Source organism: Heterodontus francisci, chromosome 6 (assembly GCF_036365525.1).
Source record: "Heterodontus francisci isolate sHetFra1 chromosome 6, sHetFra1.hap1, whole genome shotgun sequence".
NCBI lineage: Eukaryota > Metazoa > Chordata > Chondrichthyes > Heterodontiformes > Heterodontidae > Heterodontus > Heterodontus francisci.
Genome location: NC_090376.1, coordinates 39,642,068 through 39,665,761, shown reverse-complemented (window position 1 = coordinate 39,665,761; position 23,694 = coordinate 39,642,068). Strand labels below are relative to the sequence as shown.

Here is a 23,694-nt window from a genome sequence, read left to right as displayed (position 1 = left end):
TCCACTCCCTGAATGTGCAGTTGGTGTGAGACCATGCAGGTGAATGCCTGCTATCCTGGCAGAAGTAATGATGCCTTTATTCTGCGCCAGTCTGCTGTTCCATCAGTATTTGAGCCACCACGTAAAACAGACGGTGGCTGCTAGGTGTCAAGCTATCCACTGACCACATAGTTCATGATTCCAGTGTGCAACCCAACAACATGTCAGAAGAACCATGTTGCCACACGAAATATCAAGTAGACAGACCATAGGGGTGCAATGCATCCAGTGCCTGGACTGCTCTGAAGGAGCCCTGCCGTACTTGCCAGAGTGAATGTTATAATTCGTTATGGTCTGCTGTATCCTGCTCACCCTCACCATCATAAGGGCACAGCTCTCACCACCTGCTGTATGGCAAGCAGGTGAGGACAAGGAAGAAGAGGAGGAGGAAGAGAGGAGGCAACCGACACATCCCCTTTCTGGTGGGCTGACCATGATCGGTGCATCCAATTGTGGTAGCATTGAACACAAACCCAATTCTCCCTTTTACAACAGTTTACAACAATTTACACAACCTTAACTTCCCTCTCTCAATGACCATCACAGCATCCACTAGGCTACAATGCTGAAATAAAAACCACCACAAAACTAAATTTAGCTAACAAACCATCCAATATTTCATACAAAAATCACCTAATCACCCTTGTGCATTACCTCACTGCCTATCTTCCATGTGACTTGCTTTGTCTTGGTGCTCCAATACAGTGCTACCCCGGTGGCTGCAGAATGGCTGGTGGAAGGCTGCTGGCTTTCAGTAGGATACCTCAGATAGTCCTGAAGGACAACCTTGAGCAGCTGTGAACCTAGAAGGCCCAGCTGCAGAATGCTGCAAACTGCATTGGCAGCAGGAGTCCAACCTGGCTAGTTGACAGGCAAATAGCAGGGGCTCTGGCTGAGTGGCAGTGGCGAGAGGACCAATGTTGTCGTCCTGAGAGTGGATACTAGGCTCGTGCTTCATGGAACCATTGCCACTCATTTGGTGTGGCACCTCAGCAGACGTGGTAATCTGTTACAGGACAGACTACTGGACTGCTGTGAGACCCTGCAAGCCCTTTTGAGCACTGGTATTAGCTGTGGTGGCAGCAGTCTGAGTCTGCATGGCAGCAAGCTTCGCTTGCATGGCAACAAGCTGAGATTGTATGATCTCAGTCTGAGCTTCCACTGCAGCACTCAGATGTTAGGTGGCTTCTGCTTGTTCTGCAATGGAAGCTGAGACATCGGCCATCAGATGCTGCATCATCATTGGGTTTGCAAGTGTTCTCAGAGACTTGGCCACCACTTACACACTGGAAAGGATAGACTACAAGGTCTGCCCAGAACGCTGTGCCAAGTTGGTGCAGAACTTCATGCTCCTCGACAGTAACAGCCGCTTTCTGCCAATGCACCAAGCATTTCATTGTGCATGCCATCAGCCTTTTTCTGTATGCCGCCCAGTCGAAGTTTTCATTTGAATCTTCTGCAGCAGAACTCTTGTGTGGCCTTGCCCTCTGGGGAGCTGGCACTTGCACAACCCTTTTCCTTTGGCCTGGATGCAAACTATGGTGCCTGGTGACTCACCACTTGCAGATCCCGCCTCAATGGTGCCCTCTAAAATACAGGCAGTGCCAGTATCTGAGCTGGTGGCTGCGAGTGTGAGATCAAGTGATGGTGCTTCATCATCAAGAGTCTCCTGCTTCTTTGGACTCCCATTCCCACGCTTGGCCAAGTGGAAGTTTTTAGGTGTCTGAAAGGAGAAAGGCACAAGGTAGGGTTGAGGTGAGGGAAAGTGGGGGGAAAGCAAGAGATGCATCTACAACTTGTAAATCAGAAGAGAATAGAATCATAGAATGGTTACAACATAGAAGGTGGCCATTCAGCCCCTCATATCCATGCCAGCTCTCTGTAAGAGCAACTCACCTAGTCCCATTCCTATGCTTTTTCTCCATAGCTCTGCAGTTTTTTTTTCTTCATATGATTCGGTCCTGGTGACTTATCAATTTTAAGTATAGCAGCTTTTCTAATGCCTCCTCTATCAATTTTTAGCCCATCCAGTGCCTCAACTACCTCCTCTTTCACTATGACTTTGGGAGCATCTTCTTCATTGGTAAAGACAGATGCAAAGTACTCATTTAGTAATTCAGTCATGCCCTCTGATTCCATGCATAATCCCCTTTTTGGTCCCTAATCAGCCCTACTCCTCCTTTTAACACCCTTTTACTATTTATATGCCTCTCGAAGACTTTTAGATTATTTTTTATGTTGATTGCCAGTTTCTTCTCTCACTCTCTTTGGTGCTGTTATTTCTTTTCTCACTTGCCCTCTGAACTTTCTATATTCAGAGACTATGGGATGAGGGGGAAGTGGGATGTGAGAAGATGGATTAGGTAGGAACACACTGTCATCTTCAATGGTTTCAGCCCCGCTGCTGACCACGGCCTCAGTCATGGCCGCTCTAGTGATGGCCAGCGCTATTTGCTCCATCAGGATGAGGATATGCAGTGTGCCTGTCCCCCATCGGTTATGTGCTGCAGCCTGTGGTTGTACGTCACCTGGTCCTGCAAGAGAAAGGAAAGTGTGCCAGCGAGTGTGGTGTGTCTGTAGTAGTTGAATAGCTGGCAGTGTTTGCCTGCTGTGAAAAGTGGGTGTGAGGCTTGGAGCAGTGGTGTGTATATGAAGGTGAGGTGAAGTTATGAATATAAAGTATGAGTCGTGGTTAATAGAAAATGTTGGTAGATGAGTGAAAGGAATTGGTGAATGGAGCAGTATGTGGTTAGTGGTTCATTTGCAAGGATATGGCATTTGAAGATGCATTCACTGACCTTGGCCACTCGTGTGAGGTCGTTGAACATCTTGTGGCACTGCATCTAGGTGCTCGGGGCCTGATTCCTGGCGTTGACCGTGACAGTGTTTTGTTCCCACGAGCTTCTTAGTGTCTGTCTGGAGGATCTCCTGGCCCCCTGTAGGTAGAGACTTCTCTCCTCCTGTCCACCTCCTGCACCAAAGCCTCCAGTGCTGCATCAGAGAATCTTGGAGCATGCTGTCTCCCCTGCTGCACCATAATTCACTCTTCTTCCTGCTCAGTCTCCCTTCTACAAACAGTTCCAGCTGCAGCCAGAATGAACCTCCTCTAAGAGGTGCAGGCTGGCTGTAAGTGCTGCAGGCTAGCTTTAAGTGGTGCGAGCCTCACATGAATTTCAGCCCCCTGCTGAGGCATACAGCCGCTCAGCAGTACATGTAGTGCTGGGCTACTATCACTTAACTTAGCAATGAAGTTTGTATGCTGCCTACATCGCAAGAGCATGTACAGGTTAATAGCGTGCCACAATCCCCAAGCCCATTTTCAGGCCTCATCCAACTTTTTCCCCATTGAATATTAAAAAGGAAATTCTCAAGCATGTAAACATGAATATTTCCCCTTCAACTGGTTACAGATCAACAGATCACAGATTAAGATAAGTATGCTACTGCATCTTTGACATCTGCATTTTGTGCTTTACACCCATAAAACAAGATGAAAAAAGGTGAAGAAGTTAACTATTCCACTGCTGCATTGGAATGGAAGATAAGCAACAGATAATAATGGCTCAATAAGTTCTGTCTGAGTTATGAAGTTGTTCCTCGTAATTGGATTTAAACTGGACATTGCACTGTTGTCTGTTCTGTTCAATGTTAGACAACACATCCAAGAATTTATTTCTCTTTCCCATTTTCCATCCGATTTTCTCACCCAATTCATCTTCTACTGAAGTTGGTAACTCATACTAGTGTTCGTGCCATATGTACTGGCTGGTCTCCATTATATGATCATTCTTCAAGTGTGGAAAGTGAGAAAGGGTGTTGTAGGCTTGGAAAACAGAATGTTGCAGCTGAACTAATCCTGTCCTTACTGTGGGGTAGGATGGGGGAAAAAAGATTTACTTTGTATGTGATGTGAATGAAATTTTAAACCTGTTTATAAATAGGTTTACAATTCCATTACTCACAGTGTTATTACTGAATCCCCTACCACCATATTGGAATCACCGTTGACTAGAAACTCAAGTGGACCCAGCCACATAAATGTCGTGGCTACTAGAGCAGGTAAGGGCAAATGGTTAGTGCTATTTGCCCAATATAGGTGGCTGCCTGTGCTAAGCATGGATGGTGTAAGTGGTGGAGACTACTGCGGGAATTTTACATTGGGCCAGAGGCCCTGCCCACTGACCTGAAAGTCATGCGCGAGCCCGCCACCGCAGAGCCTGGGAGGCACACTATGATTTTATGTGGCCCAGGCCCTTAATTGACCTTGGGCGGAACTTCTGCCCCTCTACGACAGGAAGTCCCACCTCCAAGAGCTGCTAGCCAATCAGTGGGCTGGCAACTCTCAGTCCCAGCAGCACCACTGGGAGCGTGGCCACTGCTGGGACTGCAGCCAGGGAGAGGAGCAAGCCGGCCCTGGAAAAAAGATGTGTGTAGCGGCGCACTGGGGACAATCGGCCAGGTCCTGGGGAAGCAAGGGAGGGTGTCAGTTGTTGGGGGGGTAATGTAGTGCAGTGGGGGCAGTGGGGCAGTGGAAGGGCCCTCGGGGCACAGGGTGCCTGATCAGAAGGACCCCACCCCCTCCAGTCAGCAAGGGGGCCACCAGGTTTACTGAGCGGCCTCCTGGGGGTCCAGAGCCGCCTGCCCGCCACTGGTAGTATACCAAAGAACCCCTAAAGTGGCAGTTAATTGGCCTGAGGCAGGCAGGCCATTTTTCGCCCCCGCCACCCCTTGTAAAATTACAGCGAAGGCGAGAAGGCGATGGGAAAGGCACCCACCCCCGACCCCCGCCTCCCACTCAATTTCACATCCTGCCGCCTCCAGCCCGTTCCTTCAGGGGGCGTAAAACTCCGTCCTATATTTTCATCTGGCTCCAGGTCATCCATCACTCTGATATTGCACTGTTGAATCAGAAGTTCTATGTTATACCGAAGACCAAATCATCATATTTCTTAATGCTTCTTCATTATTTTCTGCCATTTTTTCAAAAAGTTTTAAAATGTCCGCATATTTGTGGATACATTTCATAAGACCCTGCTTACTGCTGACAGGATCTCAGGCACTGGCTGTGTGTAACAGAACATAGAAAGTACACTACCTGCAATTTTAATGGATAACAAATTGTGGCAATTGCACCTGAGATTTTTCAATGTGCATAGACTCCAAGCAAGGCAGGATCTTGCAAATTTACCATTCATGCTAAGGGTGATGTCTGTCTCCTGACATGATTAGACAGTTATATTTTTAAACTGTTGGATATTGATTAAATAGCCATTACCATCATGCACAGAATATTTTTAATATTTCACTAGAGATAACTTCAATATTGTTATGTCTGTAACCCACAGGTGACCCGTTGCCTCCTTATGCTAGTTGGTTGATGAAAACGGTGGAGGCTAATATACCACAGCCCCTGCCAATGCCTGTTAATGGAGGCTGCTGGGCCCCCCTTGTGGACTACCTCCCGGAAACCATCACCCCTCGTGGACCACTTCACAGGTCTGGAGATTGTCTTCAAAATGTTAACTGTACTTTTAAAAGATTATTTTCAAAGTATTGACATTATATGTCAAAAATGTAGGTATTTTGTGTCCAATACAAGAAAGACTAATTTTGATCTGTAAACATTCAGACAATAACTCACTTTACATAAAGTAACAACTGTCGAAACTTACCTTGACAGTCTGGTTATTTATACTGACTGGGATACAGACTTGATTCATTATGTGACTACTGTCAGCAGCATTTTATAATCTTCACAAATCAATGAACGAGAGTGATTGTGGCCCCAATGATTAAGTAGAGAGAACGACGGAGTGCATTAGTGAGGGTGAGCCTGGAAATCCTGGGGACATGACGGTCCTGATGAATTTAACAACAGCACCTAATTATCATTTTTTAATTTAGTTTTTTGCCTGGCAGCCGGCCAGATGACAGGCTGATTGGGAATGCTTGCAGTTTGAAGGAGGAGGTAGGACTGGTAGTTGGGAAGGAAGGAAGGATCACATGTTGAAGGGGAAAGGTCATCAGATTGCGGGGCAGGAGGCTCGTGACTGCTGGGGTAGGGGCGAACATCAGATTATGACATCAGATCCTCCTGGCTCACAAGGAGTGCTATAAAAAGCACTTGGCTCCTGCAGCCAGCTGCTTCCATCTCCATTTAGCTGCTGGGTTTTCTGAGCTCTGGGAAAGGCACCCAGCCTTCCAATTGCACTGTGAGAGCCAGATTTAAGCATTATAATGAAGTTCCCTGCCTCACAAGGGTGGAACACCTGCACGACACACAAGTTGGATTGGGGTCATGTTTTGTAATTTTTTTATTTTAAACCGGTCCCTGACCCTCTCCCATCCAACTTGGGGTGGTTAGTATGTTTTTCTACAGTCCCCACCCCTGATTGCTTTAAATATCTGAAACAATGGGGCTAGGTTTCCAATGCGCATTCTCCGGATGGAGCCTTACCCTCTTTGTGGAAGCATGCCCACTATTTCCCAATATGCGTGAGTAAGGCTCTGTGCCAAGAATGCAGATTCAAGTAAAACTCTTCTGCATCCTGCCTAAGGCCTTGACATCCTTCCTAAAGTGTGGTGCCCAGCATTGAATACAGTACTCCAGCTGGGGCCAAACCAGTGTCTTATAGAGATTGAGCAGAACTTCCTTGCTTTTGAACTCTATGCTGCTATGACTAAAGCCAAAGATCCTATATGCTTTTTTTAACAGCCTTCTCAACTTGTCCTGCCACCTTCAAAAATTTGTGTACATACCAACACCCACCCCTCCCCAACCGCACCCCCCCACCCCGTTCTCTCTGTACCTGCATCTGCTTTAAAATTGTACTATTTAGTTTATATTGTCTCTCCTTATTCATTCCACTAAAATGAGTCACTTCATACTTCTCTGCTTTAAATTTCATTATGTCTTCCAAATTCACTAGTCTGTTAATGCCCTCCTAGTCTGTTACAATCCTGCTCATTATTTATTACATTCCCGAGTTTCATGTCATTTACAAACTTTGGAATTATGTCCTGTATACACAAGTCCAGTTCATTAATATATATCAAAAACAACAGCCATCCTACTGAAACAGTCCATATCCACGTGCAGCAAGTCCTGGACAACATTCAGGCTTGGCCTGTTAAGTAGCAAGTAACATTCGCGCCACACAAGTGTCAGGCAATGACCATCTCCAACAAGAGAGAATCTGACCATCTCCTCTTGACATTCAATGGCATTACCATCGCTGAATCCCCTATCACCCTAATCCTGGGGGGTTACCATTGACCAGAAGCTTAACTGGACCAGCCAGTTATACTGTGGCTGCAAGAACAGGTCAGAGGCTGGGGATTCTGTGGTGAGTAACTCACCTCCTGACTCCCCAAAGCATACCCACCATCTACAAGGCACGTCAGGAGTGTGATGGAATACTCTCCACTTGCATGGATGAATACAGTTCCAACAATACTGCTTGATCAACACTCCATTCACCACCCTAAACATTCACTCCCTGCACCACAGCGCACATTGGCAGCAGTGTGTACCATCTACAAGGTGTACTGCAGCAACTCACCAAGCTTCGTTCAACAGCACATTCCAAACCCGTGACCTCTAACACCTAGAAGGACAAGGGCAGCAGACGCATGGGAACACTACCACCTGCAAATTCGCCTCCAAGCCACAAAGCATCCTGACTTGGAGCAACATCGCCGTTCCTTCACTGTTGCTGAATCAAAAACCTGGATCTTCCTCCCGAACAACACTGTGGGTGTACCTACCCAACATGGACTGCAGTGGTTCAAGAAGGCAGCTCACCACCACCTTCTCAAGGGCAATTAGAGGTGGGCAAGAAACGCTGGCTTTGCCAGCAACACTCATATCCCATGAAAGAATAATAAAAAAATTGAACCCTGGCTAATACCACTGTTTACTTCCCTCCAGTCAGGTTAGGGCCCCTGCTCAGGGATACGAGCTAACAACCCTATTGCCTTGTGGGCGTCTTGGGAGAGACTAAGGCTAAGGGAGTAAACCCTAACAGAAAACCCGGAGCGGAGCCCCTAAGGCGGTCATGTGTCACCTTTGGCATGTTTCTGGCAGTTCCTGCAGCCAAACTGGTGCCAAACATCGTGCTCTGCACTCATTTGGACCCCACCAGGAAATCTGAGAGGGGGGTTTTCACACGTGGGCAACTCAGAACCTTCATACATTCCGCCCAGGCATGCGCCATGGAGCGGTCACTCCATAGTCGCCTCACAGCGACCAAAACAACATGGAAGGCAGAAGTGACGGGTTTTAAGTCCAGCTCAATTGATGTAGAGATTGGGCACCACGGGTTGCTTTTGTCGGTAGGAGAGGTCATCGCATCTCATTGGACAGCTACCGCCTGCCTCAAACCGGGCAGCCCCCAGTCAGAAAGGTTCTGTCCCGCCACAGTCCACCTGCTTCAATGGGTGCTTGGAGCTCAGGGTCATTGCCTGACGAGTGGACTGCAATACCGCACCAAACAGCACGACAAAAAAAGGAAAGAAGATGCCAGCCCTTTGTTTTGCAAGCTGGAATGTCAGAACTATGTGTCCTGGCCTGTCAGAAGATCTTACACAAATCGACGACTCTCGGAAGACCGCCATCATTAACAACGAGCTCATTAGACTTAATGTGGACATTGCAGCACTTCAGGAGACACGCCTCCCTGCGAGCAGATCACTAAGGGAACAAGACTACACCTTCTACTGGCAGGGTAGGGATCCAGAAGAACCAAGACAGCACAGAGTGGGCTTTGCTATCAGAAACTCTTTGCTCAGCATGATAGAGCCACCTACAAATGGCTCGGAACGGATACTGTCCATCCGACTGCGCACCGCCTCTGTTCCAGTACACCTATTCAGCATTTGTGCTCCAACACTCTGCTCCCCACCTGAAGTTAAAGACCAGTTCTACGAGGAACTCCATAATATCATTAGTAGCATTCCTAATACTGAACATTTGTTCCTGCTGGGGGACTTTAATGCCAGGGTTGGGGCCGACCATGACTCATGGTCCTCCTGCCTTGGGCACTATGGCATTGGAAGGATGAATGAGAATGGACAGAGACTGCTGGAGTTGTGTACCTACCATAATCTCTGCATCACCAGCTTGTTCTTTCAAAATAAACCCTGTCACCAGGTTTCATGGAGACACCCAAGATCACGTCGTTGGCACCAGCTGGACCTCATCGTCACAAGGCGAGCCTCCATAAACAGTGTTCAAATCACACGCAGCTTCCACAGTGCGGACTGCGACACCGACCGCTCCCTGGTATGACGCAAAGTTATACTCAAACCAAAGAAGTTACATCAGTCCAAGCAGAATGGCTGCCCGCACATCAACACTACCAGAATTTCTTACCTACAGCTGTCACAAAAGTTTCTCAATTCGCTTGAAAAAGCCCTTCAAAACACTCCTGCAGGGGATGCAGAGACCAAGTGGGCCCACATCAGAGACGCCATCTATGACTCAGCAATGACCACCTTTGGCAAACATGAGATGCAGAATGCAGACTGGTTTCAATCTCACTTTGAAGAGATGGAACCAGTCATAGCCACCAAGAACACTGCACTGCTGAACTACAGGAAAGCCCCTAGTGAGTCCTTAGCACTTAAAGCCGCCAGAAGCACAGCGCAAAGAACAGCCAGGCGCTGTGCAAACGACTACTGGCAGCGCCTGTGTAGTTGTATTCAGCTGGCCTCCAACACCGGGAACATCAGAGGAATGTATGTCGGCATTAAGAGAGCTTTTGGGCCAACCATCAAAAAGATCGCACCCCCTCAAGTCTAAATCAGGGGAAACAATCACTGACCAAAGCAGGCAAATGGACCGCTGGGTGGAGCAATACCCAGAACTGTACTCCAGGGAAAATGATGTAACTGAGACCGCCCTCATTGCAGCCCAGTCTCTGCCAGTCATGGATGAGCTGGACAAACAGCCAACAAAATCGGAGCTCAGTAGCGCCATTCATTCTCTAGCCAGCTGAAAAGCCCCTGGAAAGGACGGCATTACCCCTGAAATAATCAAGTGTGCCAAGCCTGCTATACTCTCAGCACTTCATGAACTGTGTCATGCGCAATGCTAATATCATCACCCTCTATAAGAACAAGGATGACCGCGGTGACTGCAACAACTACCGTGGAATCTCCCTGCTCAGCACAGTGGGGAAAGCCTTCGCTCGAGTCGTTTTAAACAGATTCCAGAAGCAGGCTGAGTGTGTCTACCCTCAGGCACAGTGCGGCTTTCGAGCAGAGAGATCCACTATTGATATGCTGTTCTCCCTTCGCTAGCTACAGGAGAAATGCCTTGAGCAATGGATGCCCCTCTACATTGCCTTCATAGATCTCACCAAAGCCTTTGACCTCGTCAGCAGATGTGGTCCCTTCAGACTACTAGCAAAGATCGGATGTCCACGAAAGCTACTAAGCATCATCACCTCGTTCCATGACAATATGAAAGACACAATTCAGCATAGCAGTGCCTCATCAGACTCCTTTCCTATGCTGATTGGTGTGAAACAGGGCTGCGTTCTCGCACCCACACTGTTTGGGATCTTCTTCTCACTGCTGCTCTCTCATGCGTTTAAGTCTTCAGAAGAAGGAATTTTCCTCCACACAAGATCAGATGGAATGTTGTTCAACCTTGCCCCTCTTAGAGCGAAGACCAAAGTACGGAAAGTCCTTATCAGGGAACTCCTCTTTGCTGACGATGCTGCATTAACATCCCACATGGAAGAGTGTCTGCAGAGACTCATCGACAGGCTTGTGACTGCCTGCAATGAATTTGGCGTAACCATCAGCCTCAAGAAAACGAACATCATGGGACAGGACGTCAGAAATGCCCCATCTATCAATATCGGCGATCACACTCTGGAAGTGGTTCAAGAGTTCACCTACCTAGGCTCAACTATCACCAGTAACCTGTCTCTCGATGCAGAATTAAACAAGCACATGGGAAAGGCTTCCTCTGCTATGTCCAGACTGGCCCAGAGAGTGTAGGAAAATGGCGCACTGACACAGAACACAAAAGTCCAAGTGTATCAAGCCTGTGTCCTCAGTACCTTGCTCTACGGCAGCGAGGCCTGGACAACGTACGTCAGCCAAGAGCGACGTCTCAACGCATTCCATCTTAGCTGCCTCCAGAGAATCCTTGGCATCAGGTGACAGGACCGTATCTCCAATGCAGAAGTCCTCGAGGCAGCCAACATCCCCAGCATGTACGCCCTACTGAGCCAGCGGTGCTTGAGATGGCTTGGCCATGTGAGCCGCATGAAAGATGGCAGGATCCCCAAGGACGTATTGTACAGCGAGCTTGTCAGTGGTATCAGACCCACCGGCCGTCCATGTCTCCGCTTTAAAGACGTTTGCAAACGTGACATGAAGTCTTGCAACATAGATCACAAGTCGTGGGAGCCAGTTGCCAGCGATCGCCAGAGCTAGCGGACAGCTATAAAGGCGGGGCTGAAGAGAGGCGAGTTGAAGAGACTTAGTAGTTGGCAGGAAAAGAGACAGCAGTGTAAGGATAGAGCCAACTGTGTAACAGCCTGACAACCAACTTTACCTGCAGCACCTATGGAAGAGTCTGTCACTCTAGAATTGGCCTTTATAGCCACTCCTGGCGCTGCTCCACAAACCACTGACCACCTCTAGGCGCTTACCCATTGTCTCTCGAGACAAGGAGGCCAAAAAAGGAGTCTGTAAAGCATCCATTCGCCACTACTCTCTCTACTTTCTGTCTTTTAACCAATTTCGTGTACACAGTGCCACTGTCCCTTTAATCCCATGAATTGTAATAGAAGTCCATTTTGTGGTACTTGTTCAAATGGCTTTTGAAAGTCCATATACATAGCACCAACTGTACTATCCTCATCAACCCTCTCTGTTACTTCATCAAAGAACTCCATCAAGTTAGTCAAACACGATTTGCCTTTAACAAATCCATGCTGAATTTCACTTAATAGCCCATAATCTTACAAATGGCAGTTAATTGTTTTTTTACAGATTATTATCTCTATAAGTTTCCACATCACCATGTTAGGCTGACTGACTTGTAGTCGCCAAGTTTATCACTCTTCCTTCTTTTGACAAGCATAAACCTCCAGTCCACTGGCACCACCTTGATATCTAAGGAGGATTAGGAGATTTCAACCAGAGCTTCTGCAGTTTCCACCCCTACTTCCCTCAGTAACCTAGGATGCACCCATCCAGCCTGGGTGACTTTTCTATTTGAAGTACCTTTCTTTATTTTTATCTTAGCAGTATCGTTATTCCCTGCTACTTTACTTTGGCATTGGCAGTGTCCTCTTCTCTCATGACGACAGATTCAAAGTACTCATTTAGTACCTCAGCCATGTCCTCTGACTCCACAAGAAGATCTCCTTTTTGGTCCCTAATAAGCCCCACCTTTCCTTTGACTACCGTTTTACAATTTATAGGTTTATAAAAGACTTTCGGGTTCCCTTTTATGTTAGCCACTAATCTGTTCTCATATTCATGCTCCTCTTATTCCCTTTTTTAGATCTCCTCTATACTTTCTGTACTCAACTTGACTCTCTTCTGTAATATTAACTGTACATTTGTGATAAGCCTCTTTCTTTGGTTTCATTTTAATTTCTATATCTTGAGGATATAGAAGCTCTCTCTGAATGGAAAAATTCTCATCCATATTAAAGACTTCTGAGCCAAGATCCTTTCTCACTATTGTCCTTATGCCATCCTTTACTATCAGGGCTACTTTTCCTCCTGCTCCATTCTGCCTGTCTTTTTGAAATGGATATCTAGTAATATTTATTTCCCAACCATGGTCACCTTTTAACCATGTCTCTGTAATGGTTAGATTATATCTAAAACATTTTTCTCTATTTGTGCTACTAGTTCATTCATATTATTGTGAATGCTTCGCACACTCAGATAAAGAGCCTTTAATTTTAAAAAAATGTTTTACCACTATTCTTTGCATGGACCTTTGTCGCTGATGCACTATTACCATTAAACTCTCTGACCCTTCTTGTTCCACTCTGCTTGTCGTTACTGAAATCGCTACACTGCTTTATTGCCTCGATTTTTCTCTTTACTGTACTCCCGGACCCCCTCCCCCTGGACTGAACGCCTACCCCACCATCCCTCCTTGCCGGGGCCTTCCGGACCAGCCCCGGCAACCCTGCCTCACCTATCTCAGGTCCAGGGTTCCAACGCGGTGGCCACTGCTGGTATTGCAGAGGCCTTGAACCCAAACCGAGTGCTGGAACTCCGGACCTCAGGTAAGTAAGGCGGGCTAGTCCGGAAAGCTCCAGTGATGGGGGGTTGGGGGTTGGTTGTAAAGCCCAGGGAGAGGTGGGGGTTGGGGGGTCCTAGGTGGTGCATTGTTTCCTGGCCGGACCCTCCCCCCCCAAGCCCCAAGCACCAAGCCCGCAGAGAAGGCACTACATTTTACAAACAGCCCTCCCTGTGCGGTGGAGGTCCCTCCCCTCAGCATTAGATCCCAGCGGCGGCGGGAAGAGGCCCATAAGTGGCTGTTAATAGGCTACGTAAGGGCCTCAATTGGCCTCTGAGTGGGAAGGCTGTTGTCAGAACCCGCCTCCAATCTCACCTCGGGGGCCCATAGAATCCAGCCCGTAAACTCTGCTTGTAATATTTTTTTGTATAAGTAGAACAAGCTACCTTTCTGACTGCCATCCACAACTTAAACGCACAATAGCACTCAGCATCAGTCATTCCATCTGTAGCAAGCAGCAGCAAAGTCACAGTGGCACAAACGGCACAGTGGCGCAGTGGTTAGCACCGCAGCCTCACAGCTCCAGCGACCCGGGTTCAATTCTGGGTACTGCCTGTGTGGAGTTTGCAAGTTCTCCCTGTGTCTGCATGGGTTTTCTCCGGGTGCTCCGGTTTCTTCCCACAAGCCAAAAGACTTGCAGGTTGGTAGGTAAATTGGCCATTATAAATTGCCCCTAGTATAGGTAGGTGGTAGGGAAATATAGGGACAGGTGGGGATGTGGTAGGAATATGGGATTAGTGTAGGATTAGTATAAATGGGTGGTTGATGGTCGGCACAGACTCGTTGGGCCGAAGGGCCTGTTTCAGTGCTGTATCTCTAAAACTAAAAACTAAAACTAAAGGTATACCAACTGCAATGGATCTAGATAGTCAGATTGAGGTGGCTACACCAGGTAAAGCACAGAGTGAACTTGGAGAGAGATTCAACTGAAACCTGCTGATTGAAGAGCTATCACATGTCTTTCCTTAAGTTGCAGGGCCATAAATTATAGACCTCAGGGCTTGAATTTAATAGTAGGATGCCTCCTGATCACCAACATTTTGTTATTCATTAGAGGATGACTATCCACTTTCCATGCAGGGTACCAAACAACCTGCAAGGTCTCAACTGTGATACTACTCACATCTGTGCAGTCATACATAACTGTATAACTGACTCACAGTCCAGCATGGAGAACATGACAACTCTACAGACATCTGCCTTAGAGCCCAGAGATTCGAAACTCAGACAGACTAGCCTAGATTATCAAATGTCGGTGGGGGCGGAAGAGGGTGCAGGTGCAATTTGAAAATCGAGTTCCCGGAGGGCAGCACTGGGTCCCGCCGCCCCGGAATGCAAAGTGAATTCTAAAGGGACACCAGGGAGGAGTGGGGGGGGGGGGGGTGGTGGAGGGGAATGGGAAACCAGCACACCTCCAGTTAAGTGCTTGTTAAGCTTGTTGATGAGCTCATTGAAAGACTTGTTAGGAGCCGTTTGCGATATTCAATAGAAGGGCATGAGGAAAATGCGATGTCTGGAACACAACAAGGTGTAAAAGTCATGAACACTGTAGGGGCCATGAGGGCTATTGGAAGGGCTGTTTGACATATCTTAGAAGTGCAAAATAAAGCTCAGCTGCTTAAACAGTGCTGCAGAGTAGCCATTGCTGGAGCTGAAAGACTTGCATTTGTGAGTGGTGAGTGGTAGGAATCTGGAGAGGGACGTGAGGCCACTGGCATCACTTGGGCACCTTTGGCAGGGGAAGGACTGGTAAACAAATGAGTGCCAGCTGAGGGAGTTGAAATGGGAACAGGCTACTCTGACATTGGACACAGCAGCCAGGATGAGCTTCCGAAAATGAATCCTGAACAGGAGGAGGCCAAAGGAGCACAGCGGAGAGCAGCAAAGAGAAGGCACTACTCAAGACATCAGGTATACCACCCAAGAGCCAGCTACCTGCAAATGACAAAGTGCCAGTGCCATAGGAGGCTGTGCCTATTCAAGCAGATTTTCTCGGCTATTTGTGCTCTGGTTCACAATGACCCGAGGCCTTGCGGACCCCATGCAGTCCTTACCTGCAGCCGTCAAGGTCAACGTGGCGTTGAATTTTTATTGAACCGGGTCATTCCAGGGATCAGCTGCGGACCTAGGTGGCATTTCACAGTCAACAACTCCACACCACCAGACAGGTCACAGATGCCATATTGCAGAGGGTGGGGGACTACATCCATTTTGAGACGAATGCCATTGCGCACGCACAGAGGGCATTAAGGTTTGCTGCCATCGATAGATTCCCTCAGGTCCAGGGGGTCATCAGTTGCACCCACATAGCTATCAAGGCATTGACACTCCAGCTAGCCAGATTCCTGAATAGAAAGGGCTACCACTCATTGAATGTCGAGCTGGTCTGTGACCACATGAAGCAAATCTTGCAGGTTTGCGCTCGGTCCCCAGGCAGCCGTCATGATTCCTTTATCCTCCGAGAGTCCCAGGTACGGCACCTCTTCAGGCCAACATCCAGACTTCGTGGTTGGATGCTAGGAGATAAGGGTTATCCACTAAAGAGATGGCTCCTGATGCTCATCCGTTACCCAGACATGGATGGGACAAGGCACGACAACCAGAGCCATCTACCAACACGTGCCTGAATTGAACAAACCATTGGCATCTTGCAGATGCGCTTCCGTTTCCTTGACCAGTCAGGTGGTGCCCTCCAGTACGAGTCAGCCAGCGTGTCTCGTATTGTGGTCATCTGCTGCACCCTACAGAAAATTACAATACAATGAGGCCTGGAGCTGGATGAAAAGGAGGACCTGGAACGCCATTCCACCTCGAAGAAGGACTAGGAGGAGGAAGAAAGGATCGCTCCAGAGGTGGCCAGCGCCCAGTCTTGGAGGATGACTACTGATGCTGTCCCAGACCTCAGGGTGACATGGCCACAAGGGCCATATTGATTCAGCAGCATTTCACCTGATCACCTCCAAACCTTTAGGATAGATGACCCCATAACTCACCTTCCAGCACAGAGAGCAATCATGCTGCAGTAACCCCTATCTGAGGGGTTCCATTGCCAGCCATAACCATGGAGAATGAGGTTTCCACTGCCAACTTTCTCCAACATCACACAGTATGGAAATACAGCATTCCAGCAGCTCCCCACTCACCCAACGTAACTTCATCCCCCTTTTGACATGAAGTATCAATAACACACATATCAGTTTGAATACATAAACAAAAGAGCTGAACTTCAGAGGTGAGGTGAGAGTGACTGCCCTTGACATCAAGGCAGCATCTGACCGAGTATGGCATCATGGAGCCCGAGTAAAACTAAGGTCAATGGGAATCAGGGGGAAAACCCTCCGCTGGCTGGAGTCATACCTAGCACAAAGGAAGATGGTTGTGGTTGTTGGAGGTCAATCATCTGAGCTCTGGGACATCACTGCAGGAGTTCCTCAGGGTAGTGTCCTAAGCCCAACTATCTTCAGCTGCTTCATCAACGACCTTCCCTCAATCATAAGGTCAGAAGTGGGGATGTTCGCTGATGATTGCACAATGTTCAGCACCATTTGTGACTCCTCAGATACTGAAGCAGTCCGTGTAGAAATGCAGCAAGACCTAGACAATATCCAGGCTTGGGCTGATAAGTGGCAAGTAACATTCGTGCCACACAAGTGCCAGGCAATGACCATCTCTAACAAGAGAGAATCTAGCTATCTCCCCTTGACATTCAACGGCATTACCATTGCTGAATCCCCCACTATCAACATCCTAGGGGCTACCATTGACCAGAAACTGAACTGGAGTAGCCATATAAATACCGTGGCTACAAGAGCAGGTCAGAGGCTACGAATCCTGAGGCGAGTAACTCACCTCCTGACTCCCCAAAGCCTGTCCACAAGGCACAAGTCAGGAATGCGATGGAATACTCTCCACTTGCCTGGATGGGTGCTGCTCCAACAACACTCAAGAAGCTCGACACCATCCAGGACAAAGCAGCCCGCTTGATTGGCACCCCATTTACAAACATTACTGCAGGAGTTCCTCAGGGTAGTGCTACCGATGCACAGTGGCAGCAGTGTGTACCATCTACAAGATGCACTGCAGCAATGCACCAAGGCTCCTTAGACAGCACTTCCAAACCCACAACCTCTACCAACTAGAAGGACAAGGGCAGCAAATACATGGGAACATCACCACCTGCAAGTTCCCCTCCAAGTCACACACCATCCTGGCTTGGAACTATATCGTCGTTCCTTCACTGTCGCTGGGTCAAAATCCTGGAACTCCCTTCCTAACAGCACTGTGGGTATACCTACCCCACATGGACTGCAGCGGTTCAAGAAGGCAGCTCACCACCACCTTCTCAAGGGCAATTAGGGATGGGCAATAAATTCTGGCCTGGCCTGTGATGCCTACATCCCATAAATGAATTTTTTTTTTAAATTGACGTTAAAATTAAAACAAAACAGACACATGTGGAAAACAGCACCCATATGACTTATTAAGTGGCATGGTGCCTTTCTTTCCCTACCACTTCTACGGGGTGCTCCTCCTGTGTCAGAAGATGAGGTAGAGGCAGCCTGCTCCCTCATCTCTGCCTCCAGCTGAGAGGCCCGTGTCTTCTGTCCTTATCTTGGAGGTGCCTGTGCGGGCTCATCCACAGGCCATGCCTGCGTCTTTGCAGGGACAACCTCTATTACAGGGTCTTGTGGCACAGATGGTTCCTGAGTTGGAGGGGACGAGGGCCAAAGGGTGACGCCAGTACCTCAGCCCTTTCCTGGCACCCTGGATGCTGGATGAGGCCACCGACTGGAACACAACCAGCAACCACTCCAAGCATCTCAGTGCCATCAGCGACTGACTCTGAGCGGTCAAAGCTGCGAGAGTCTCACTCTTTCTGTGCATATCAGTGCGCTACTCATGCATCTACTCGGAGTTGTGCTGCATATGGCTCTCCATGAGGTTGCCCAATCTCTCAATGGAGGAGCTCATCCAATCAAAACCCTGAGTCGTGATAGAGCACATGCGCTGCATGGACTTTTCCCTTCCATTGTCTGCCCATGACTCCTCAAAACCTCACGGATCACCAACAAATGGGAACTTATTTGCCTCTGATTCTCAAGAAAGACCTTCCTTGTTTGTGACACCTGAAGTACAGCATCTTTGCCCAGCGGAGCATCACTCCATCTTCTGAGGGGGTCTGCCACAGCTGACTCTGCCTCACCCTCCTGCAGCTTACATGTGGTGTGAGGTTCACCCGGTGCTCCCCATTCTAAGCTAGTTTGTGGCCCGACCAATGTGATTGTGTCTGTGCTGGAGGAAGGCGCTGAGGATTGATATGACATTGCTGCTTCCGGTAGCTCTCGCCCGCCAAGGAGGGCAGCGACATTTGTCCTTCATTACTGCGGTTCCCCTCCGCTACTGGCCCTGCAGGAGACACAAGAAGGTGGTTTTGGGAACTCAGCCTGCTCATCATGTGCCCCTAGCCCAAACAACCCCATCGAAGATATTGGTTCAAGGGCTAAAATACGTATAGGGCAGGCGTCTCCTCAATGCCATTCACCCCAAGATAGAGATATCAAATGATCTCAGCCTCCCATCTCCCCAGCCCAAATGGACTGGCACCTTGGCAATATCCAGTGTTGCCTCCTTCATTGGCATGAGACTGCACTCGGCCACACCATTACCCATTCTGGCTATTTCGTGGGCATTGTGGTCTCTCTTGTCTTGCGAAATGAGAAGAAAGTTTCATGAGTAGCATGCCCTCCTTCAACAAATCCAGCATAAATTCACATGAATTGGCACCCTCCTCAGTGATGCCCCCTTCTGAATTTCACCCCAAATGTGGTATTGGCTGCAGTCTCAATGATAGAACTGACCACTTGATATCACGATGTTAGCAAGACCTATGGACATTCTGTGATTCCAGTCCACCTGCATTCTGCTGCATACAGAGCAAATCACCTGTCACCCGGGTTCCACTTGCCACTCAGCTTTCCAGACCTTATGAGGTCATTGAATCTCTTGCAGCATTAGACCCACGTCCTTCGGGTCACTCCCCTGCCACTAACCTCCCTCGGCACCTCTATCCATGCCTTTTCTGTCTCCTTCAGTGGGTTCCTTCTCCCAGATGATGGGAAAAAGATTTCTCTCCTGTCACTAATAGCCATTGTTAATGCCTCGAGGGAGGAGTCTGAGAATCGTGGGGCTGCCCGTGGACGCTTGCCTGTTCCATCTCCTTTCGTGGTAGTTTCCAGCTGCTCCATTTCTTCAGCGAGTGGCAAGCCCAGCCATGGCTGCCGCTTACCTTTTCAAAGATCCCTCCTTTTTTTTTCTTTTTCCTTTTTTTTTCTTTTTCCTTTTTTTTTTAGAGGGAGCTTTACTCTGTATCTAACCCCGTTTTTTTTTTATTAAGGTGACCTTTCTACCCCAGGCCCCTTTTATATAATTTTATGTCGAGGGGGCCTTTATTCCTCAGGCCCCCTTTATATACATATTTTAAAATAACTTTATTCAAAAACAGATAAATAAACAAAAAACTCAAATTAAAATGCCATTCTCGGCATCGACAATGCACTCTAGTCCCTGCGGTGCCCACCGGTTGTGGAAGCCCTCAAGCATACCGGCAGACAACGCATGCTCCTTCTCCAGGGACACCCGGGCGAGAACGTAACCGCGGAAGAGGGGCAGGCAATCAGGGAGGACGGACCCCCCGACGGCCCGCAGCCTGGACCTGTGAATTGCCACCTTGGCCAGGCCCAGGAGCAGACCGCCAAGGAGATCCTCCTCCCGGCCCACGCCCCTCTGCACCGGGTGCCCAAAGATCAGGAGCGTGGGACTGAAGTGCAGCCAGAACTTGAGGAGCAGCCCCTTCAAATACTCAAAAAGGGGCTGCAATCTCGCAGACTCCATATATACATGGAACACTACTCGTCCAGGCCGCAGAAAGTACAGGCGGCCTGGGAGTCTGTGAACCTACTTAAAAGTCGATTGCACGGGACTGCTCTGTGTAACACCCTCCACCCCAGGTCCCCGATGTAAAGGGGGAGGACTCCCGCGTTGAGGGACCTCCATCGGGGTTTCCCCTCGCCACCAGATGGCAAAGATCCCTCCTTTACCGAGTCTCATCTCCCTGGGGTCCTGATGCCGCTAATTGGGCACCCTTTGCATTTATAAATAGCATTGCATCACCAACGCTGCCGTGAAGCAGGGTCAGGACTCAGAAATTATCTGGGCATTGGGTTCCTCACCCCGGAACGAACATTCAGGTCACTATCTCTCATGACTGTTCAGACTGCAGCAAGATTAGCCTTGGGCTCCAAATTTTAAAAAGGTTTTGTTTGGTTTCAATATGCGTGATGGGGAGAGACAGTTTGTCGGATTTCATTGTTCTCATTTCTGCCCAGAGATCAACTCCCATACCAAGTCTGGGAATACTGATGGAGTATTCAGCAGCAGGTGGGGCTGCTGTCTCACAAGACAGCACAACATCCAGCTACTCCAGTGAGCCTTTCCCCACCCTCCCGCAAATGAAGATATGCCAGAAAGTGAGCAATACTAAACAATCAATACAGTAGCAACTGTGGTGAAGCCTGTTGCAATAGCATATCATGGTCCAGCATAAGGAGTGAAAGGGCAAGAGACCCTCGTGGGGATCCAGCAGTTAGTCACTTCTTGAAGGAGAACTAGAATAGATTACAGAGTGCATAAAGAGTGCATCAACACTAGCAGAATTTCTCATCCACAGCTGTTATGCATTTCTAAATTCACTTGAAAAAGCCCTCCAAAACATTCCCACAGGGGATGTAGGGACCAAGTGGGCCCACAACAGAGACGCCATTTATGACTCAGCTATGACCACCTATGGCAATTGTGTGAAGCGGAATGCAGACTGGTTTCAATCTCACATTGAAGAGCTGGAACCTGTCATAGCTGCTAAGCGCATTGCACTGCTGAACTACAAGAAAGCCCCCAGCGAGTTAACATCCGTAGCACTTAAAGCTGCCAGAAGCGCTGCACAAAGAACAGCCAGGCACTGCGCAAATGACTACTGGCAACACCTATGCAGTCATATCCAGCTGGCCTCTGACACAGGAAATATCAGAGGGATATATGATGGCATTAAGAGAGCTTTTGGGCCAACCGTCAAGAAGATTGCCCCCCTCAAATCTAAATCAGGGGACACAATCACTGACCAACGCAAACAAATGGACCGCTGGGTGGAACACTACCTAGAACTGTACTCCAGGGAAAATGTTGTCACTGAGACCGCCCTCAATGCAACCCTGTCTCTGCCAGTCATGGATGAGCTTGACGTCCAGCCAGCAAAATCGGAACTCAGTGATGCCATTGATTCTCTAGCCAGCGGAAAAGCCCCTGGGAAGGACGGCATTACCCCTGAAATCATCAAGAGTGCCAAGCCTGCTATACTTTCAGCTCTGCACAAACTGCTTTGCCTGTGCTGGGATGAGGGAGCAGTACCTCAGGACATGTGCGATGCCAATATCATCACCCTCTATAAGAACAAGGGTGACCGCGGTGACTGCAGCAACTACCATGGAATCTAAATCTCCCTGCTCAGCATAGTGGGGAAGGTCTTCGCTCGTGTCGCTTTAAACAGGCTGCAGAAGCTGGCTGAGCGTGTCTATCCTGAGGCACAGTGTAGCTTTCGAGCAGAGAGATCCACCATTGACATGCTGTTCTCCCTTCGCCAGCTACAGGAGAAATGCCGTGAACAACAGATGCCCCTCTACGTTGCTTTCATTGATCTCACCAAAGCCTTTGACCTCGTCAGCAGAAGTGGTCTCTTCAGACTACTAGAAAAGATTGGATGCCCACCAAAGCTACTAAGTATCATCATCTCATTCCATGACAATATGAAAGGCACAATTCAGCATAGCGGTGCCTCATCAGACCCCTTTCCAATCCTGAGTAGCGTGAAACAGGGCTGTGTTCTCACACCTACACTGTTTGGGATCTTCTTCTCCCTGCTGCTCTCACATGCATTCAAGTCCTCAGAAGAAGGAATTTTTCTCCACTCAAGATCAGATGGCAGGTTGTTCAACCTTGCCCGTCTAAAAGCGAAGACCAAAGTATGAAAAGTCCTGATCAGGGAACTCCTCTTTGCTGACGATGCTGCATTAACATCTCACACTGAAGAGTGTCTGCAGAGACTCATCGACAGGTTTGCGGTTGCCTGCAATGAATTTGGCCTAACCATCAGCCTCAAGAAAACGAACATGGGACAGGACATCAGAAATGCCCCATCTATCAATATCGGCGATCACACTCTGGAAGTGGTTCAAGAGTTCACCTACCTAGGCTCAACTATCACCAGTAACCTGTCTCTCGATGCAGAATTAAACAAGCGCATGGGAAAGGCTTCTTCTGCTATGTCCAGACTGGCCAAGAGAGTGTGGGAAAATGGCGCACTGACACAGAACACAGAAGTCCAGGTATATCAAGCCTGTGTCTTCAGTACCTTGCTCTACGGCAGCGAGGCCTGGTCAATGTACGTCAGCCAAGAGCGACGTCTCAATTCACTCCATCTTCGCTGCCTCCGGAGAATCCTTGGCATCAGGTGGCAGGATCGTATCTCCAACACAGAAGTCCTCGAGGCGGCCAACATCCCCAGCATATAGACCCTACTAAGCCAGCGGCGCCTGAGATGGCTTGGCCATGTGAGCCGCATGGAAGATGGCAGGATCCCCAAGGACACATTGTACAGCGAGCTCGTCACTGGTACCAGATCCACCGGCCGTCCATGGCTCCGCTTTAAAGACGTCTGCAAACGCGACATGAAGTCCTGTGACATTGATCACAAGTCATGGGAGTCAGTTGCCAGCAATCGCCAGAGTTGGCGGGCAACCATAAAGGCGGGGTTAAAGCGTGGCGAGTCGAAGAGACTTACCAGTTGGCAGGAAAAAAGACAGAAGCGCAAGGAGAGAGCCAACTGTGTAACAGCCCTGACAACCAATTTTATCTGCAGCACCTGTGGAAGAGTCTGTCACTCTAGAATTGGCCTTTATAGCCACTCCAGGCGCTGCTCCACAAACCACTGACCACCTCCAGGCGCTTACCCATTGTCTCTCGAGACAAGGAGGCCGAAGAAGAAGAAAGAGAGGGGCTGCATTAGATATAGGTATACAGACAGCACAGAAAACTGGGAGGTGTAATTGGACACTACTCACCCAGCTTTCTACCTGGAATATGTAATTTGATCTATTGGCGGTCAGGCAGAGATAGATGCCAATTTATAATGAGACTGAAGCCAAAATATCCCTGCAGACAATGTGCGAAAAGCCCCCCAGAGTTCAGGTAATGCACAGCACTAGCACTCCCCTGATTTCAAGAAAACACACAGTGCCAACACTCCACAGTCTGGGTCCTGC

At 48.6% G+C, this 23,694-nt stretch overlaps 1 protein-coding gene across 5 annotated transcripts in view; it reads left to right on the top strand.

Annotated features, from left to right (window-relative positions):
* LOC137371258 (protein furry homolog) overlaps nucleotides 1–23,694 on the top strand; it is a 532,970-nt gene that overhangs the window by 370,885 nt on the left and 138,391 nt on the right. For all 5 annotated transcript variants that reach the window (XM_068033517.1, XM_068033516.1, XM_068033514.1 and 2 more), the window contains exon 37: nucleotides 5,385–5,535. In XM_068033517.1, coding sequence (XP_067889618.1) covers nucleotides 5,385–5,535 — 151 coding nt within the window. The remainder of the gene's footprint in view (nucleotides 1–5,384; nucleotides 5,536–23,694) is intronic.